Below are 17,075 nucleotides of genomic sequence, written 5' to 3' on the forward strand. Positions count from 1 at the left end.
CTTGCCATTTTAGCGACAATAATAAATCACATGATCTTTTGGGTCATGGTTTCTGATGATCTCAGAACCCCTGGATAGAAATAATTACCCGGTTAGGAGTTGCCTGAACAGCTAAGCCTGACTGTTGTGTAAATTAATGTAATACTTTGTTAATTTAAAATGAGCGTTAGACATTCTTATGAAAAAAATTATAGCATGTATAGCAGTCACATAGGCCCCAACTTTTAAAGTGTAAAAGAATCCAAGGAAATGTCCCCATGAACATCTGTAATAAATTCAGTCTCCCACTCCCATTATTCTGTGCTCTCTCATGCCTGATACAGTCTCTCTCTCTCTCTCTCATCTTCTCTTGTGGTGTGCATTCTTTGAAGTGTTCTTTCATTCTATTCCCCAATGCATTTTTCTACTTCTCCAATATACTTCTCTACTCCTCCAATCTCTCCCATGCATTCCCTTCCCCTCTTTGCTCCTCCACTTCACCTCCCAGTTGTGTTTTGCTGCTCCATCCCTGTTGTATCATAGCAGCAGTAAATAGCATTTACAAAATCCAGTGGCCGTGTCCACATTTGAAAGCACATGTGGCTTCCATGTGCTTCAGTTACCTTTTATACTATTACTGAAATATTTTGTAGAGTGCCCTCTTCTGGCAGGGTAGCTCTGTGACATCAAACATCAAAGCAAGTGCTGCACTGTCTGGGGCATTTGCTGACACAGTTTGGGGAGTTTAGATTTTTTCTGTATGTCAGCAGGTATTCAGGTCAAAATACGGACTATGGGGAAGCTCACTTGCCAAAATGTAATATTTTTTGTCTTATTATTTTTATGACATTAGGCACTAAGTATTTCGTATTTTTGTTTTTCTTTTGTTTTTTAATTGAGTTTAAACCGCCCTAGATTCTCTTTTTCCAGTTCCCCACTGGAACCATTTTTTCCTGAGCAAGTTATAAACCTCTGAAAACAAAGGTTTAGAGCAGTCAAGCTGGAATATGTTGAACAAGTGAGATTTCAAAAGAAATTCCAATGTCCCACTGAAATCAACTCAACAAATTCTTTCCTCATCACCGTGAGCTTAAAAATAAAAATGGACTAAAAATTAACTCCCAACAAGGGAGTATCCCTAACCCCTCCACACGAGTACAATTTGTCAACTCTCGGGGAGTGTAACTTTTCCTATAGGTGCACAAATCGCTGTAGCCTCATCTTGTAGACCTGGTTGAACTGCCAAAGGAAATGCTTAGAATGAGATTAAGTATCAGAGGTAGCCGTTTTAGTCTGTATCCACAAAAACAATGAGGAGTCCGGTGGCACTTTAAAGACTAACAGATTTATACTCCTCGTTGTTTTAGAATGAGATTAAAATACTACAGCTGTTGATCCATTAATCTATTATGGTACCTCCACCATAGTATCTGAGAGTCTCCAAGTATTTAGAAAATAGAAACCACAGTTTCTGCCTTCCGAGCCGTAGGAGAAATAGCTTAATTAGCTGATAGTGTGGCGAACCAAGTGAAAGTGATAACTGACTCTATTCAGCGTGGGCTGAAAGGAAAGATGAGTTGCTACAAGCAAAGAGCAGTTGCTATAAATAACACAGTTCAGAAGCACTGCAGTTTTGGCTGATTACTAGGAACTAAAGTGCAAGCACCCAGTCTGCACAGGGACTCTCTGGAGCCAGCACAGGAAGGAACTCGTTGCAGAGAGGAGGAGGAGGAGGCTGGCCCTGTGAGTCAGCGCACAGCAGCAGCAGGCCCGGCAGTGGCTGAGCAGGACCATGCGAGGACGGTATGTGAGCAGGACCCTCGCCTCAGTGCTGCTGTGCAGGCAGCCCCAGCCCGTGGGAGCAGGCGCTGCTGCTAAGAGACCCTTCCCGGGTGCAGCCCCGAGACACTCCTCGGACGGGCAGGAGGGCCAGGAGCAGCCCAAGGCGTGGGACCCGGCTCTGCTCGAGTTCCTGGTCTGCCCGCTCTCCAAGAAACCACTGAGGTGAGGCCAGCCTCCTTCCCCTTCTCTCGCATTCAGAGCGCTTAGGGGACCCTTGTGATCATCTAGTCTGACCTGCTGCATGATGCAAGCCAGGGAACCGTGCCCAGTAATCCCTGCCTGTAGGGAATAGTCTCTCCTCCCCTTTCCCACAAACCCACCGCCCTCTGAATTTCCAGTGTCCAGCTAATCTCTCTCTTCCCCCCCCCCCTTCTTTAGAGAGAAAATTTTAACCAACAGTGACAATTTTGTCTGAGGCTGATTTCAAAGCACGAGCGAAATTTCACTATCCTGTTGGAAAAACACAGCAGTAGCCTTTAATCACAAAAGGAGCTGGTTTTTAAATCAGCCCTAAAGTTAATCAATGAGAGCCTACACCGTCCGATGAGTAAATCTTGGCAGGTCACTTCCAATTTTCTGCAGCTTTTCATTAACTGAACTGTATATCTGCACGGGGGAGGGAAGCGAGTTACAATGGAAGGGGGAGGGGTGTGTCCCACCCATTCATGCTCTCCCTCCATTTTTACCTATTTCCCTCCATGGGCATGCGAGTTATATCCACTAGAATTAATTGAAATACAGCAAAAGGCAGGAACTGAATGTAACCTGTAAGGTTCATGACAAGCACATGTGCTCTGTGGAAGCTAGTTTGCCATAATTTATATTTACACTTTCTCCTTTGCATACACAAACACAATCATAAAGTACCCCGTGAATAGCCTTGAGGACATCATTGTGAAGTACAGCTGAGTTGAATGGCATTTTCTACACAAAATCTTAGCTCCCAGCTGCACTGCTGTAGGGTGCCCAAGCACTTAAGGAGAATTTTCATTTTCATAATTTAAATGTTCTAAATTTTGTAATGAAGAGTCACACCCTGCCTCCATTCTAAATAGTATCTTTATTTGAAGGCATGTTTTCCTGCTTTGAGAATGTGTCCTGGTTACTTTCTGTTATGATAATTCTACTAGTTCCATAGTTTCCAGCTACATACTTCTGTTGAGATTTCAGTTGTCTTTCACCCCCCTCCAAAAAAAACAACTCAACCCAAAATCTTAAACAAAACAAAAACCCAGGTCTTTGTATCTACTGTTCAATTCTTTAAATTTTTTGATCAGGTATGAAGCATCCACCAATGAACTAATTAACAAAGAGCTGGGCATCGCATATCCAATCATTGATGGCATTCCTAATATGATCCCTCAGGCCGCAAGGATGATTGACAGAAAGGCCCAGGATGAAGAACCGAAGCAAACCTAGATAGCTGTTATCATTAAAAACAAAACCTGAAGACTAACCTACGCCTACAGTAACTGGGGAAGGAAAAATGTTCCTGTCACTGCCTACGCTAACTGTACTTGTTCCACTGTTGTCCTTAGCTGGTCTGTTTTATTCAGCCAGTGTGGATGAAAAGTTCCCAGAGGGCTGCACCAGCACAACCAGCTTGTGTTTCTATAGTCTGCTTCTTCCCATTACCATACCAGTTTACGTGTTCTTTCATCTTTGGACCTGGATGGGTATTAAACTTTTTAGACACAACTAATAAGGCAAAAGCACAAAAGTAGACTTGCCAACCTTATGGCCTACCCACACCCTAATATTATATTCTGTGCAGTTGCAATGGTCTAGCATTAGTGGTGGTCTTTATTAATCTCCCAATGACACCTGAAAATGTAACGTTCTGCACAAGCCTTGATGCACAATGGCCTCATTAGTGCTAAGAGATAATTAAATAACATTTTCTCTTGTTCCTCCTCCATGTTAGTGTGTCCCATCAAAACCGATGGGTGTGTTGTAAGGCTATGCTACTAGCCTGTCAAAGGTGTTGTGTCTCTTTGCTAAGAATAAATGTTGTGCACTGATTGAGATGAATTATTTTAAATAGGTTAGGGTGAGTTTCACTATGCCTCTTTCAATAAGCAGCACTGTCATGCAGTAGTTGTCTTGCTGGTTTGAACTGATGGCTGCAGTGGAATGCATTTGTCTTACTGGGCTATGGAAATAGAGTATAATACACCTCTACCCCCATATAACGTGACCCGCTATAACACGAATTCGGATATAACGCGGTAAAGCAGTGCTCCGAGGGGGTGGGGCTGCACACTCCGGTGGATCAATGCAAGTTCAATATAACATGGTTTCACCTATAACGCAGTAAGACCTTTTTTTTTGGCTCCCAAGGACAGCGTTAGATCGAGGTAGAGGTGTACATCAAACTTGTATCCACATGTGCTTTGCAGACTCTATATTAGGAGCTCTTTGGTCACTACTGAAATGCAGCCACATTGGAGGTGGCATCCATTTATGCACCTGTAAAGCTATAGGTCTAATTTTAGATGGGGAAGTGAAAAGTAATGCCCCTAATTAAATTATAGGGGAAATGAAGACGGCATTTGTCATTACTGAAATAGGCATTATTATGATTGCCAGGATAGCAGAGCTGGTACACCTATTCATGGGATAGTAGCCTGGGGGCTCCTGGAACCTGTGCCAACTGGCAAAGGTCCCTACCAGCTGGGGATAGCAGCAGTGCGGCATGCAGCAACCATACCCTCTCCCCAGCCCTTTGCCAGATCTATGCTGTCTGGGGAAATGCAGTACAAAGGGAGCAGAGAAGGGCTCAGAATCTGGCCTATTAAAATATCCATTGTTTGCTGTTAGATCTCACTACAGGATGATAGGGTCATATAGGTTTCTATTTTCCAAACTCATATTAGCACTACCCAATGGAGTGCTCTTTCACTGCTAGGTCACCTCCTTATGACTGTTGGGTAGTCTGTTGTATGTGAAAGTGGTGGCCAGGCAAACTGATGTCTGTACAACACAAGTCATCTCCACGACCAGCACTAGGGGCCAAGAACTGACTTGGCCACAGAGACTAACTGCTGCTGTCCCTATTGGAGATGGCCTCCCGCACACCATGGATGAGATGCCCCAGCGGCACAGCATGGGAGATGACTGTATAGCTGCTGCCTTTGCTGTACCATCATGTAGTTACAAAGGAGGCTTCAGTTTCCATTTCTGTTGGTCTGGCACCAACTATCATGAAAAAACAATTAGATGGATGAGTGAATAAGGTCCTGACCTGGCAGGAAATCTGGGTAGTGGACTTTAATGGAGCTCTGCATGGGCCCAGGATCATAGAGTCATATAGGCTTCTATGTTCCAAACTCTCATCAGCACTATGGACTGGAGTGCTCTGGTTATCATATCCACGCCACGAGAGACAGCAAATGCAACAACTCGTTACCCAACTTTTTTTTCTTTTGGTGGTGGTGGTCCTTCTTCCCTGCCAGCAGTTCCCACCCTGCGTCTACCGCAGCAGTGTGACCGCGCAGGTTCACTCTGCCGTTTATTCCACGCCTTACGGCATCGAATGCCCTGCTTACAGCTTTGCTTCATTAAGCAACACATCAAAAATACCGTCTGCCCTCCCAGATTATAACTAGTTGCTTTTCCCTAGAGCATCTTATTACTGTCTTCTGATTTCTCAGTAACTAAATCTTTAAGAATATTTACCTGTAGTTTGGTTTGTTTATATATAAATTCATGTATGTAAACTACCATCCAATTAAATACAGACTCTGTGAAAATGGGATAAATATGCGACCTGATTCCTCTCTTCCTCTTTACCTCATAGTGTTGGGCTGGGTCATGGCTTGCTGTCATCATGTGCTATATCTAAAGGAGGCCAGCTCTTGTTTCCCAGAGTTAGACTTGAGGGGCAGAGAGGTAGCAAAGAATGAATCTGGTAGACTTGTATTCTTTGATTTATTGCTGTATTTGTTCCGTCAACTTGTACAAGTGACTCCATCTTACTTAGGGTCATAGTAGTTAGTTATAGACAAGACCCACAGATCACGGAGTCCATCCCAATGCAAGGAATAGCTTCCCCCCCACCCCATTAGAAGACCTAACCAATGTTAACCAGTCCCCATAGGGCTGTCCCTAGGGGGCTGCGGAGCCTGGGACATAGGCGCTGAGTTTCCAATCTGCCAGGGCGGGGCTCTACCCAGGCTCCTGCCCCCAAGGCTCCACCCCTGCCCCAACTCTTCCTCACCCAGTTCTGCCCCCTACCCTCCCCCCCAGCACCTCCTGACGCCGCAAAACATCTAATCCATGGTAGGTGCTGAGAGGGAGCGGGGCCCGCCTGTGGGCAGGAAATGCTGGGGTGAGGGGGAGGTTTGGTAGGGGGGGCTCCTCCTCACCCCTGCCCGGCTGCCGCTCACCTCCCCATTCGCCTCGCCTCACCTCCCCACTGCCTCCTTCGGGGACCCCGGCGGTCGCCCCGATTCACCATACCCAAGGGATGTCTCTGAGTCCCCATATATGTGACCAGCCAGAATCACAGGCTCAGAGATGCACTTTGCAGGAACGTATATAAATCTCACTACCCAGATAGGTATCCAAGACACAGATGTTACTCTTCAATTTTAACATGGAGATAGATATTTGTTACTGAGCTGTAAATGGAAGCACATTTCCAACCTAAGCTAAAAAGTTATGTAGGGAGGAGAGTTTTCTGCTCCTTCATCCTTACCCTCTTGCATTTTACATCAAGGTGGCAATGGTATGCATAAGGACAATTTGTACATGTATGGTCTAGCTCATGCAGAGGAATCACTTTTGCTACCACCATTCTCTGTCTCAACATCAGAGATGTCTCTCTCTGTCCAGTTGGGAGCTCCTGTTTAAGTTAAGATGACTGGCACTGGTTGGCTAAGGGCTGTCTCCATGGTGGAGTAATGCATTATACGTGACTGTACTTTCTAAAGCGCACAAATGTGTTGTGTTAATTCGTCCCTATAAACCCTGCTTTTGCGCACTAACGGTTCTCTTGTAGTGCACTTTAACACTGGAGTTTCAAACAGAACTATGTTGAAGTGCACCACCTGGGTGTACCCAGACCAATTAATACGCAACACATTCCTGTGCTTTATAAAATACTCCACCCCCGTAGCGTGCATTACCCCACTGCGTAGATAAGTCCTAAGACTTGGTACAAATACCCAGTGAATGGGTGAGAATGAGCCACTTGCTTTAATCAAACAAAGTTTAATTGCCAGGTATGCCAAGAACGAGAAATTAATTCTAGACCACATGGAACTTGCTTTTAAGTAATTTCCATGATACTTTTCCTCCTTTGATTTTTAACTGGATTTTAAAATGCCTGCTGAATGCTGGAAAGATCTTTGTTGGTTATTAGCTATATTAAAGGCAAAGTACTCTAGAGCAATATACTCAGAGCTAACAAAATAATCAAGCTTGATTTCTTACTTGCAAGAATTTCTCAAATGTTTTAGGTACTGCGCTCCTTAAATTCTGCCACACGTCATCCACAAGATGTGCTCTTCTGACCTCTAAACGCCATGGACCTCGTGGCACCAGGAAAGAGTTTGTCTACAAAACAAAATAGACAATGTGTTACAAGCTTTACAGTCTTTTGGTTTTTAAATTATTAAAAAAACCTCATTGACTTTGGCAATACTTACGTTATATATCCCGAACAGAATTTGGCGGTCAATGTTATAAACCACAATCTTATCTTGCATGTCAAAGATGCAAGGGTATGCAGTCAGTTTCAACAAAGCCCTCTGAAATGACAAAGTTTCATTTTCAATGAGGAAAATGTATTTAAAATATCACTGCGATAAAGACAAGCTGGATTGTCAGTTGTTCCTCTGTCATGTTATGTACATAAGACTGTATTTTTAAAAGGAACATCCAAAAGTGAAATCCCCCAGTTGTCTGTTAAAATAGCCACTTACAGGTTCTGTTCCCTACTGTGAGTACCTCAGCTCTAAAGCCTTATATACTGCACCCTTGTTCACAATGCACCATACCCCATTACAGAAGTAGTCCCATTGAAATCAGAATCAGGCCTTTGCATTTTGTATGCACAAATGCATGGTTTTCACTTGCATACTCGGTACACTTCTGAAAGCTGCTTTTGAAATTTGGCCCTAGGCATTATCATTACAGCAATGAGCATGGCAGTAGAAATTCCCAGATAGCTTATACAGATTCAGCATATTTTCTTCAAAATCCATTGAATTTTTGCAGAGGTTTTCAGCTCCCCCCAATTCTGTTTGTCACTACTCTTAAATGTCAGTGCTAACTATCATTAAAGGCATAATGATGAACATTCCGAAGCAATATATTAACCAACGAAAGGGGACAGTGGGAGTAGGTTATAAACACAAGGGTTGACAGATATTTGTGGATTTCACCTAAATTGCAAAATCTGAAAATAACACCCCAGTCTTTGAGACTGGACTATTTTATGAAGAAGTTTGCAGCAAATGTGCGAGAAATGCTGCTGGTATGGAAACATCGGAATGGTTTGAGAACTGTGCCACTCGCTATAGCAACTATGCCTACTCAGATATTTATTTGGTAAGTTACTGCAGGAGGTTTCAATCTGGTGTACTTCCAAAACTATTTTGGACAGGTTGAGCCTGCTCCTGTCATTTGCTGCGTGTGGGCCAACTCTTTTATCATCATGGAAACCCCTTGAAGTCAACAAGGCTCAGCCCTGTTGCAACAAATTAGAAGATCAGGGCTTTAGGAGCTAGAAAAGATAACTGTCCAAGAGAATGCACGGATGAAAAAAATCACATCCCTGTGTTGGTTATATTGCCCCAGCTGCAGAGCAAGAAAGATAACAGCGTATAAATTTACACTAGGAAGGTCTAGAAAGAAAAATGTAGTACTTGTATATATTTCTAATGAACTATTATACTCTGCAGAACATCACAATGTTTTTCTATCACTGTGGATGAGCTCTTATTAAACTGCTGTAACACAGATATAAAAAACGGAAATATTAAGTGAGTGTTGAATGCTCACCACATGAACCCATTTTACACCTTTTTTTGTTTTAAACAGGTTTACAATTAAGTTTTATTTGTAAAAGCTGGTGCAAGAAGAACACCCAATATTTCCCTTCTCCTGATGCCCTAGAGGATGGACTATTTTCAGCTCAGCGCCTCATCTTGTAGGAATTGAAAAGGACAGTAATTCTTCCCTGCCAATCCCTGAAACTGTACACTATAGAGATGCTGGGGGGAGTCAGACCCCAAACCCATCTCAAAGAAAACTGAGGTCAGGAAAGGGTGTGTGTAGGGCAGGAGGTGTGGGGCTCAGGCCAGATAAACCTTTACAGACTTAGGCAAACGTTTAGTGAAAAGACTAAAATCCAAACCCAGCTTGAATTCTGGTGGGTTCTGTGTTCCAACCAAACATTTTGCACCCCTCTGTTTCTTATGACTAATTTTCACTCAGAACCATCTCTACTAACTGTCTGGGATTTTTTGGATGACTGAGTATTCCTGTAAAGGTCATGGAGACAACAAGAAATAAATTTTAATGCTAATGTCCAAAGGCCAGTTTCTAATTGGATATGAAATATAGCTTACTGTTTCCAAACGCTTTGAAATCAGGTTTTTGTTCCACTGCTCGAAAGTCTAAAAAAAGAGAATAGGAGTTTTAATAGCACCTTTCATACTTCAGATACTGCAAAGCACTCTACAAAAGAATGAGTTACGTACCAGTAATGTGAACATCTAGACCAATGAGTAATCATTGCACAAATTTAGCAAAATGATTCATTATTATTGGTACCTTTTAGAAAATATTAAAAAATAGATATTATTATACAAAATAGCCTAATTCAAGATGCCACATCAAAAAGAAAAACTGGTTCTATACTGAATAGGGAGAAACCTCAGCCGGTGTGTTATTTAGTGTTTGCTTTGGTATTATTTCTACTCTTCCCTCCCCTGCTCCCTTCTCTTACCTTGTTAATTTCATTATGCTTCATAATACAGTGTTTGTAATTTAACTGCAGTTGCAGTGTAATCACACTGCTGTTTTTGTAATGACTACTTCATAGAACCAGAAGTTGAACTATATGACTGAACGGCTAAAAGGAGAGAGACGGCTAAAAGCATCACTGCAATGTGATTAGAAAGTGTAACCACTGGATTTTATTTAAGGAGAAAAACTACAATAAAGTGCATTGTCCACATGATGAACAATATTAGGCAATAACTAAAATACATTATTTAGAATATATTTGGAGTTCAAGGAGAGGAGGCAGATATTCTAGTGTCTCTCTCCTCTTTCTCCCCTTACTTTAGATATCAGCAAGTCTGGTTTTCACCAGTATTTAAACGATAGGGCATTTTGACTTCTATGACTCATTGCTGGATAAGACAAGATAGTTTTTGTTCATTGCTAAAAACATAAGAACAGCCATACAGGATCAGATCAAAGGTCCATCTACCCCAGTATCCTGTCTTCCGACAGTGGCCAATGCCAGGTGCTTCAGAGGGAATGAACAAAACAGGACAATTATGAAGCAATCCATCGCCCATTGTCCATTCCTAGCTTCTGGCAGTTAGAGGCTTATGACACCCAGAGCATGAGGTTGCATCCCTGACCATCTTGGCTAATAGCCACTGATGGCCCTACTGTCCATGAACTTATCTTAAGGTATGTCTACACTGTTCCCATTACAGCGTGGCCGGGGCAGCACTGTGACCTGGGCAGTGTATCCACCCCGAATGAGCGGTGGTAGCTTTATCGCCAGGATAAAGTGCTGTCCATACTGGCACTTTTCAGTGCTGAAACTTTTGTCGCTCAGGGGGGTGTTTTTTCACACCCCCGACCGACTAAAATTTTAGCACTGAAAGTGGCAGTGTAGACACAGCCTAATGCTTTTTTAAACCCTGTTATAGTTTTGGCCTTCACAACATCCTCTGGCAACGAGTTCCACAGGTTGACTGTGCGTTGTGTGAAGTAGTCCTTCCTTTTGTTTGTTTTTTTAAACATGCTGCCTATTAATTGGGTGACCACTGATTTGTTGTGTTATGTGGAGGGGTAATACTTCCTTATTCACTTATCCACACCAGTCTTGATTTTATAGACCTCTATTATATCCCCCCCTTTGTCGTCTGTTCTCCAAACTGAAGAGTCCCAGTCTTTTTAATCTCTCCTCATATGAAAGCTGTTCCATCCTCCTAGTCATTTCTGTTGCCCTTCTCTGTACCATCTCCGATTCCAATATATCTTTTTTGAAACGGGGTGACCAGAACTGCACACAGTATTCAAGGTGCAGGCGTACTATGGATTCATATAGTGGGATATTTTCTGTCTTATCACCTATCCCTTTCCTAATGGTTCCCAACATTGTTAGCTTTTTTGACTGCAGCTACACACTGAGCAGATGTTTTCAGAGAACCATCTACTATGACTCCAAGATCTCTTTCTTGAGTGGTAACAGCTAATTTAGACCCCATAATTTTGTATGTATAGTTGGGATTATGTTTTCCAATGTCCATTATTTTGCATTTATCAACACTGAATTTCATCTCCCATTTGGTTGCCCAGTCACTCAGTTTTGTGAGATCCCTTTGGAACTCTTCACAGTCAGCTTTGGACTTAACTACCTTGAGTAATTTTGTATCATCTGCAAATTTTGCCACCTCATTGTTTACCTCTTTGTCCAGATAATTTATGAATAAGTTAAACAGCACTGGTCCCAGTGCACATCCCTGGGGCACATCACTATTTACCTCTCTCCATTCCGAAAACTGACCATTTATTCCTACCCTTTGTTTCCTATTTTTTAACTAGCTACTGATCCACGAGAGGACCTTCCCTCTTATCCCATGATTGCTTACTTTGTTTAAGAGCCTTTACTGGGTACCTTGTCAAAGGCTTTCTGAAAGTCTGCATACATTATATCTACTGGATCACCCTTGTCCACATGCTTGTTGACCCCCTAAAAGAATTCTAATAGATTGGTGAGGCATGATTTTCCTTTACAAATGCTATGTTGACTCTTCCCCCAACAAATCGTGTTCATTTATGTGTCTGATAATTCTGTTCTTTACTATAGTTTCAACCAATTTGCCTGGCACTGAAGTTAGGCGTACTGGCCTGAATTCACCAAGATCGCCTCCAGAACCTTTTAAAAAAATTGGTGTCACATTAGCTATCCACCAGTCATCTGGTACAAAAGCTGATTTAAGAGGTAGGTTACACCACACTTAATAGTTCTGCAATTTCATATTTGAGTTTCTTCAGAACTCTTGGGTGAACACCATCTGGTCCTGGTGACTTATTACTGTTTAATTTATTTATTGTTCCAAAACCTCCTCTATTGACACCTCAATCTGGGACAGTTCCTCAGATTTGTCACCTAAAAAGCATGGCTCAGGTGTGGGAATCTTCCTTCCTCACATCTTTCGCAGTGAAGACGGGTGCAAAGAATTCATTTGGTTTCTCCGCAATGGTCTTGTCTTCCTTTAGTGCTCTTTTGACACGTCCATTGTCCAGTGGCCCCACTGATTGTTTGGCAGCTGTTTCTGATGTACTCAAAAAACAATTTGCTGTTAGTTCTTGAGTCTTTGGCTAGTTGTTCTTTAAATTCTTTATTAGTCTGTCTAATTCTATTTTTACACTTGACTTGCCAGAGTTTATGCTCCTTTCTAGTTTCCTCAGTGGGATTTGACTTCCAATTTTTAAAGGACACCTTTTTGTCTCTAATTGCTTCTTTTACTACGTTGTTTAGCCATGATAGTACTTTTCTGGTCCTCTTACTTTGTTTTTTAATTTGGGGTATACATTTAATTTGAGCCTCTATTATGGTGTTTTTTAAAAGTTTCCATGGAGCTTGAAGGCATTTCACTATTGTGACTGTACCTTTTAATTTTTCTTTAACTAGCTTCCTCATTTTTGTGTAGTTCCCCTTTCTGAAGTTAAATGCTACTGTGCTGGGCTTCTTTGGTATTTTCCCTCCCGCAAGAATGTTACATTTAATTACTTTATGGTCACTATTACCAAGCGGTTCAGCTATATTCACCTCTTGGACCAGATCCTGTGCTCCACTTAGGACTAAATCCAGAATTGCCTCTCCTCTTGTGGGGTCCAGGAGAAGCTGCTCCAAGAAGCAGTCATTAGTGGTGTCTAGAAATTTTATCTCAGTATCCCATTCCAAGGTGACATGTACCCAGTCAATATGGGGATAGCTGAAATCCCCCAATATTATTGAGTTTTCTACTTTTATAGCCTCTCTATTCTCCTAGAGCATTTCACGATCACCATCCTGGTCAGGTAGTTGGTAGTATATTCCTACTGCTATACTCTTGTTATTCAAGCTTGGAATTTCTATCCATAGAGATTCTATGATCCAGTTTGATTCATTTAATTTTTTTTTTTAAACTATATTTGACTCCAAGCTTTATTTCACATCGAGTGCCACTCCCCCATCAACATGATCTACTCTTGTCATTTCTATATATTTTGTACCCTGGTATTACCATATCCCATTGATTATCATCGTTCCACCAAGTTTCTCTGATGCATCAAAATCCTCATTTAATCCTCATTTATCAATATCCTCATTTAATACCAGGCACTCAATTCACCCATCTTAGTATTTAGACTTCTAGCATTTGTATACAGTATTTATAAAATTTGTCACTTTTAGTTGTCTGCCTTCATGTGATGCAATTGAATGGGACACTTTTTCATTTGACTGTTTCTCTTCAATTTCTACCTGTACTCTATCAACTTCTATCCTCTCATCTTTACTAGGATATAGAGAATCCCTGTTAGTAGAGTCTCCTCTATGGGATGTATCAGTCCTCTATACCTGTCGGCTCCCCCCCAGCCCTCTACAATCTTCTCAATTTTACATGCCAGCAATCTGGTTCCGCTGTGATTTAGGAAGAGCCCATCCTTCCTGTATAGGTTCCTCCTTTCCCAAAAGGTTCCCCAGTTCCTAATAAACTAAAACTTCCTCCCTACACCATTGTCTCACCCTGCAGCTCTCCCTGACTAGCTGGCCCTGCGCATGGAACTGGAAGCATTTCAGAGAATGCTACCATGGAGGTCCTGGACTTCAGTCTCTTACCTAACAGCCTACATTTGGCATCCAGGATCTCTCTCCTATCCTTCCCTATGTCATTGGTACCTACATATACCACGAAGTTTTCCCGGTCATCACAAACCCAGCTATCTATATTTCTAATGATCGAATCTCCCATCACTATTAGCCATCTCTTCCTAATAACTGAGATTTCTTCCCCCAGGGAGGTATCCTCAGTGCAAGAGGATACCGTGACATCATCTGGAAGGAGGTTCCCAACTATGAAATCATTTCCCTGTGCTCCAGTTTGATGTTCTCCTTCCCCAAGACTTTCATCCTCCTCAACAGCACAGAGGCATTCAGACTGGGGCGGAGGTGGAGGGGGGCACTATTCTACGCTGTCCTGGAAAGTCTCATCTATGTCCCTTTCTATCTCACTTAGCTCCTCCAGTTCAGCCACTCTGGTCTCCAGAGCCCATACTCGGTCTGTGAGGACCATGAACTCCTTGCACCGAGTGCACACATATGCCACCTGCTCACAGACAGGTAATCATACATTCAATGCAATAAACTGGATAGACCCCACTCTACTGTTGGACTTCTGCCTGCATTCTTTTATATCCCTGCAGCTTTTTTGGGTGGGGGAGTGTTTGTTGGCCTAAACTGAGAGAATGTTAAACTGAGAGGGAGAATAGCCCTGCCCCCTAGTTAACAGTTAATGGATCCTAAAGAGCTTAGGGATCAAAGCCTCCTTAAGAAGCTCTCAGCCTTGTCTAGCAGGCCACTAGGCTCAGCACACCGCCCCACAACAAACCACACTGCATACTTCAGTCAAGCAGCAAGCACACATAGGGTGACCAGACGTCCCGATATTTCGGTGTCTGTCCTGCGTCCCGACCGATCTTCGGTCGGGACGCAATTTGTCCCAACCGATCTTCGGTCGGGACGCAATTTGTCCCAATATCCGCCAGCAGCACTGGGTTGTTTTTTTTTTTCTTTTTTTTTTGCTCAGCCGGCAGGACTCGGCTTTTTTTTTTTTTTTCCCTCTGCCTAAGCACACAACAAGCAGACATCAAACTCTGCAAACTAAGAACAAATGAGATTCAAAACCAAAGTCCGCTATTAGATAAAGATAGGCAAGACCTCAAGAATGAAGTTTAGGCCTGGTCTATGCTGAGGATTTCAGCCATCAGTGCCAAACCATGGATGTAGTTGAACTAGTGCAAACCCCTAGTATTGATAGCCACAAGCAGCTGTGATCTGCACGGGTGCACCTTCCCCTTGCATAGTGCAAATCATGGCGTATAACCCACTCTCTATGCTAGGGGCTGCCCTGATGCAGCTGTATCAGTGGCTAGTCAATGATATATGGAATCAGGACATATTCCCTAAGGAAGACAAGACCTGATTAAATCTATGGCTAAGAAAAGGTGAAAATCTATAAAACAGCCTCATGTAACAAACACTTAGCACTGTGTGCAGAATTATAGCTGCTAGTTAGAAATAATGAATACACATGTGATCAGCATGAGACCTGAAGTCATACCCCATTCTTCCAGATGCAATTTCTGCATATTCCTATATAAGACTCATTTAAATTAAAGCAGTGCAAAGCCCTGTGTGGACACTCTTGAATCAGTTTTAAATGGCTTATGTCAATTTTAATATCATTCAAAAATGGGCTTTACACCAGTTTAACTACAAGAATCAGAAACAATGCCTTTGGTTAAACCGGTGCAAATTAGTTTGTAGAGCGGGTCTTAGCTCCTTTCCATGACTCAAAGGAAATTAAAATGTTCTGTTGGCTTCCTGGTGAAAAGTTTCAAAGGACTGTATAAGAGTCCATTAATTCTGAATGGATAAACACAAAAATAAGAGGAAATAAAATGGGCCAGATCCTGGCTCCCATTGCAGCTGCTTTGCAGCGATTGGCCAATGGATTGGCTACATCAGGCATGGGGGAATCTCCAGATCACGTAGCACCAATGTTTCCTCCTTTGTTATCTCTGCTTCCAAGCCCCCAGTGAAGGGGGTATGTGGCCATGGAAAAGGAGGTGTAGCTGGGGAGTGACTGTGCCCAGTCGATCTCTGACTGCCAAAACAACCTTGGAAGTCATGGGCAGTTGGCACAACTTAGAAGAGCCTTGCTGTTCTGGATGGTGTATCGGGGCCAGCTTAATGCCCAGTAGCCACAGGACCGGAGAGGATGTAAAGCTTTCTAAGCTGTACTGGAGATAGAAGGGCTGGACCCAAGAATTTGGCCCCAATATCTCTAACTTCCTAAATAACAACAAGAAAATATACTGCAGTTTTGGAAAGATGTTATACTTACTGTTTCTTCATTCAAATGTAAATTCCATCCCCAAATCATTTTCACTTCAGGTACATAGAAATTGTTTTCTTGTATTTTGAAACCAGCACTGGAATTCACCTGCATTGATATGAACAGTGTTAAAAGGAAACGGCCAGCAGATCCTATGAGCTAGGCACAGTTAATCTATAAAACAGAACTATATTGCAAATGTACCATAGCACTTTTGTACACAAAGCAGTGGACAAGGGCAGAAGTGCAAAAACAATACAATAAATATAAAACCCTACAGCTAAGAATCGTAGTCTGCTCTGTGCATTAATTGAGAATTCCATGGGCCTGATTTTCTTTTACCCCAAAGCTCCTTTGCACAGCTCTGACAGTGAGCACATATTGCATTATACTCACTTAAAGCCCTTCTTTACTAAGAGAAGGGGCCTAGGGGAAATGAGAATCAGGCCCTTTGTATTATGCCCTATCTTAGAATGACATCATGAACTTGCAGTGAAGATTTCCCAAGGGAGAAAATTCCACCGAACGGGGATGAGAGGGACAAAGAAAGGCCTTTTACTTACAAGTGGCAAATATGGAGAGACGGGGGAGGAATCAGAAGAAAAACAGATTCTAGTCAGGTCAGTAAATAAAAACCAAGCAGTGCTAATTCAAACAAACCCAGGGCTTCCAGTAAAAGTATTAGCTTAGGGTCCCCGTGATTTAAGGCCCAAGATTCAGTAAAAACAACCAGGAGTCTGGTGGCACCTTAAAGACTAACAGATTTATTTGGGCATAAGCTTTCGTGAGTAAAAACCTCACTTCTTCGGATGCATACCGAAGAAGTGAGGTTTTTACTCACGAAAGCTTATGCCCAAATAAATCTGTTAGTCTTTAAGGTGCCACCAGACTCCT

General features: G+C 42.4%; 3 protein-coding genes across 3 annotated transcripts in view; 2 read left to right on the forward strand and 1 right to left on the reverse strand.

Moving 5' to 3' along the window:
• Positions 1-17,075, reverse strand: part of LOC117878233 (E3 ISG15--protein ligase HERC5-like) — a 48,463-nt gene that overhangs the window by 14,561 nt on the left and 16,827 nt on the right. The window contains exons 14-17 of the mRNA XM_034772330.1: positions 16,191-16,289; positions 9,399-9,446; positions 7,473-7,574; positions 7,258-7,380 (exon numbers count right to left, since the gene is read on the reverse strand). Of these exons, the coding sequence (XP_034628221.1) occupies positions 7,258-7,380; positions 7,473-7,574; positions 9,399-9,446; positions 16,191-16,289 (372 nt within the window). The remainder of the gene's footprint in view (positions 1-7,257; positions 7,381-7,472; positions 7,575-9,398; positions 9,447-16,190; positions 16,290-17,075) is intronic.
• PYURF (PIGY upstream reading frame) lies at positions 1,710-3,268 on the forward strand. Its single transcript, XM_034772332.1, has 2 exons — positions 1,710-1,983; positions 3,099-3,268. The coding sequence occupies exons 1-2, from the start codon at positions 1,772-1,774 to the stop codon at positions 3,238-3,240; spliced, it is 354 nt and encodes a 117-aa protein (XP_034628223.1). The 5' UTR covers positions 1,710-1,771; the 3' UTR covers positions 3,241-3,268.
• Positions 3,277-5,573, forward strand: PIGY (phosphatidylinositol glycan anchor biosynthesis class Y). Its single transcript, XM_034772333.1, has one exon. It carries the CDS (start codon positions 3,308-3,310, stop codon positions 3,521-3,523), a length of 216 nt encoding a protein of 71 aa, XP_034628224.1. The 5' UTR covers positions 3,277-3,307; the 3' UTR covers positions 3,524-5,573.

This window comes from Trachemys scripta, chromosome 5 (assembly GCF_013100865.1).
Source record: "Trachemys scripta elegans isolate TJP31775 chromosome 5, CAS_Tse_1.0, whole genome shotgun sequence".
Lineage (NCBI taxonomy): Eukaryota > Metazoa > Chordata > Testudines > Emydidae > Trachemys > Trachemys scripta.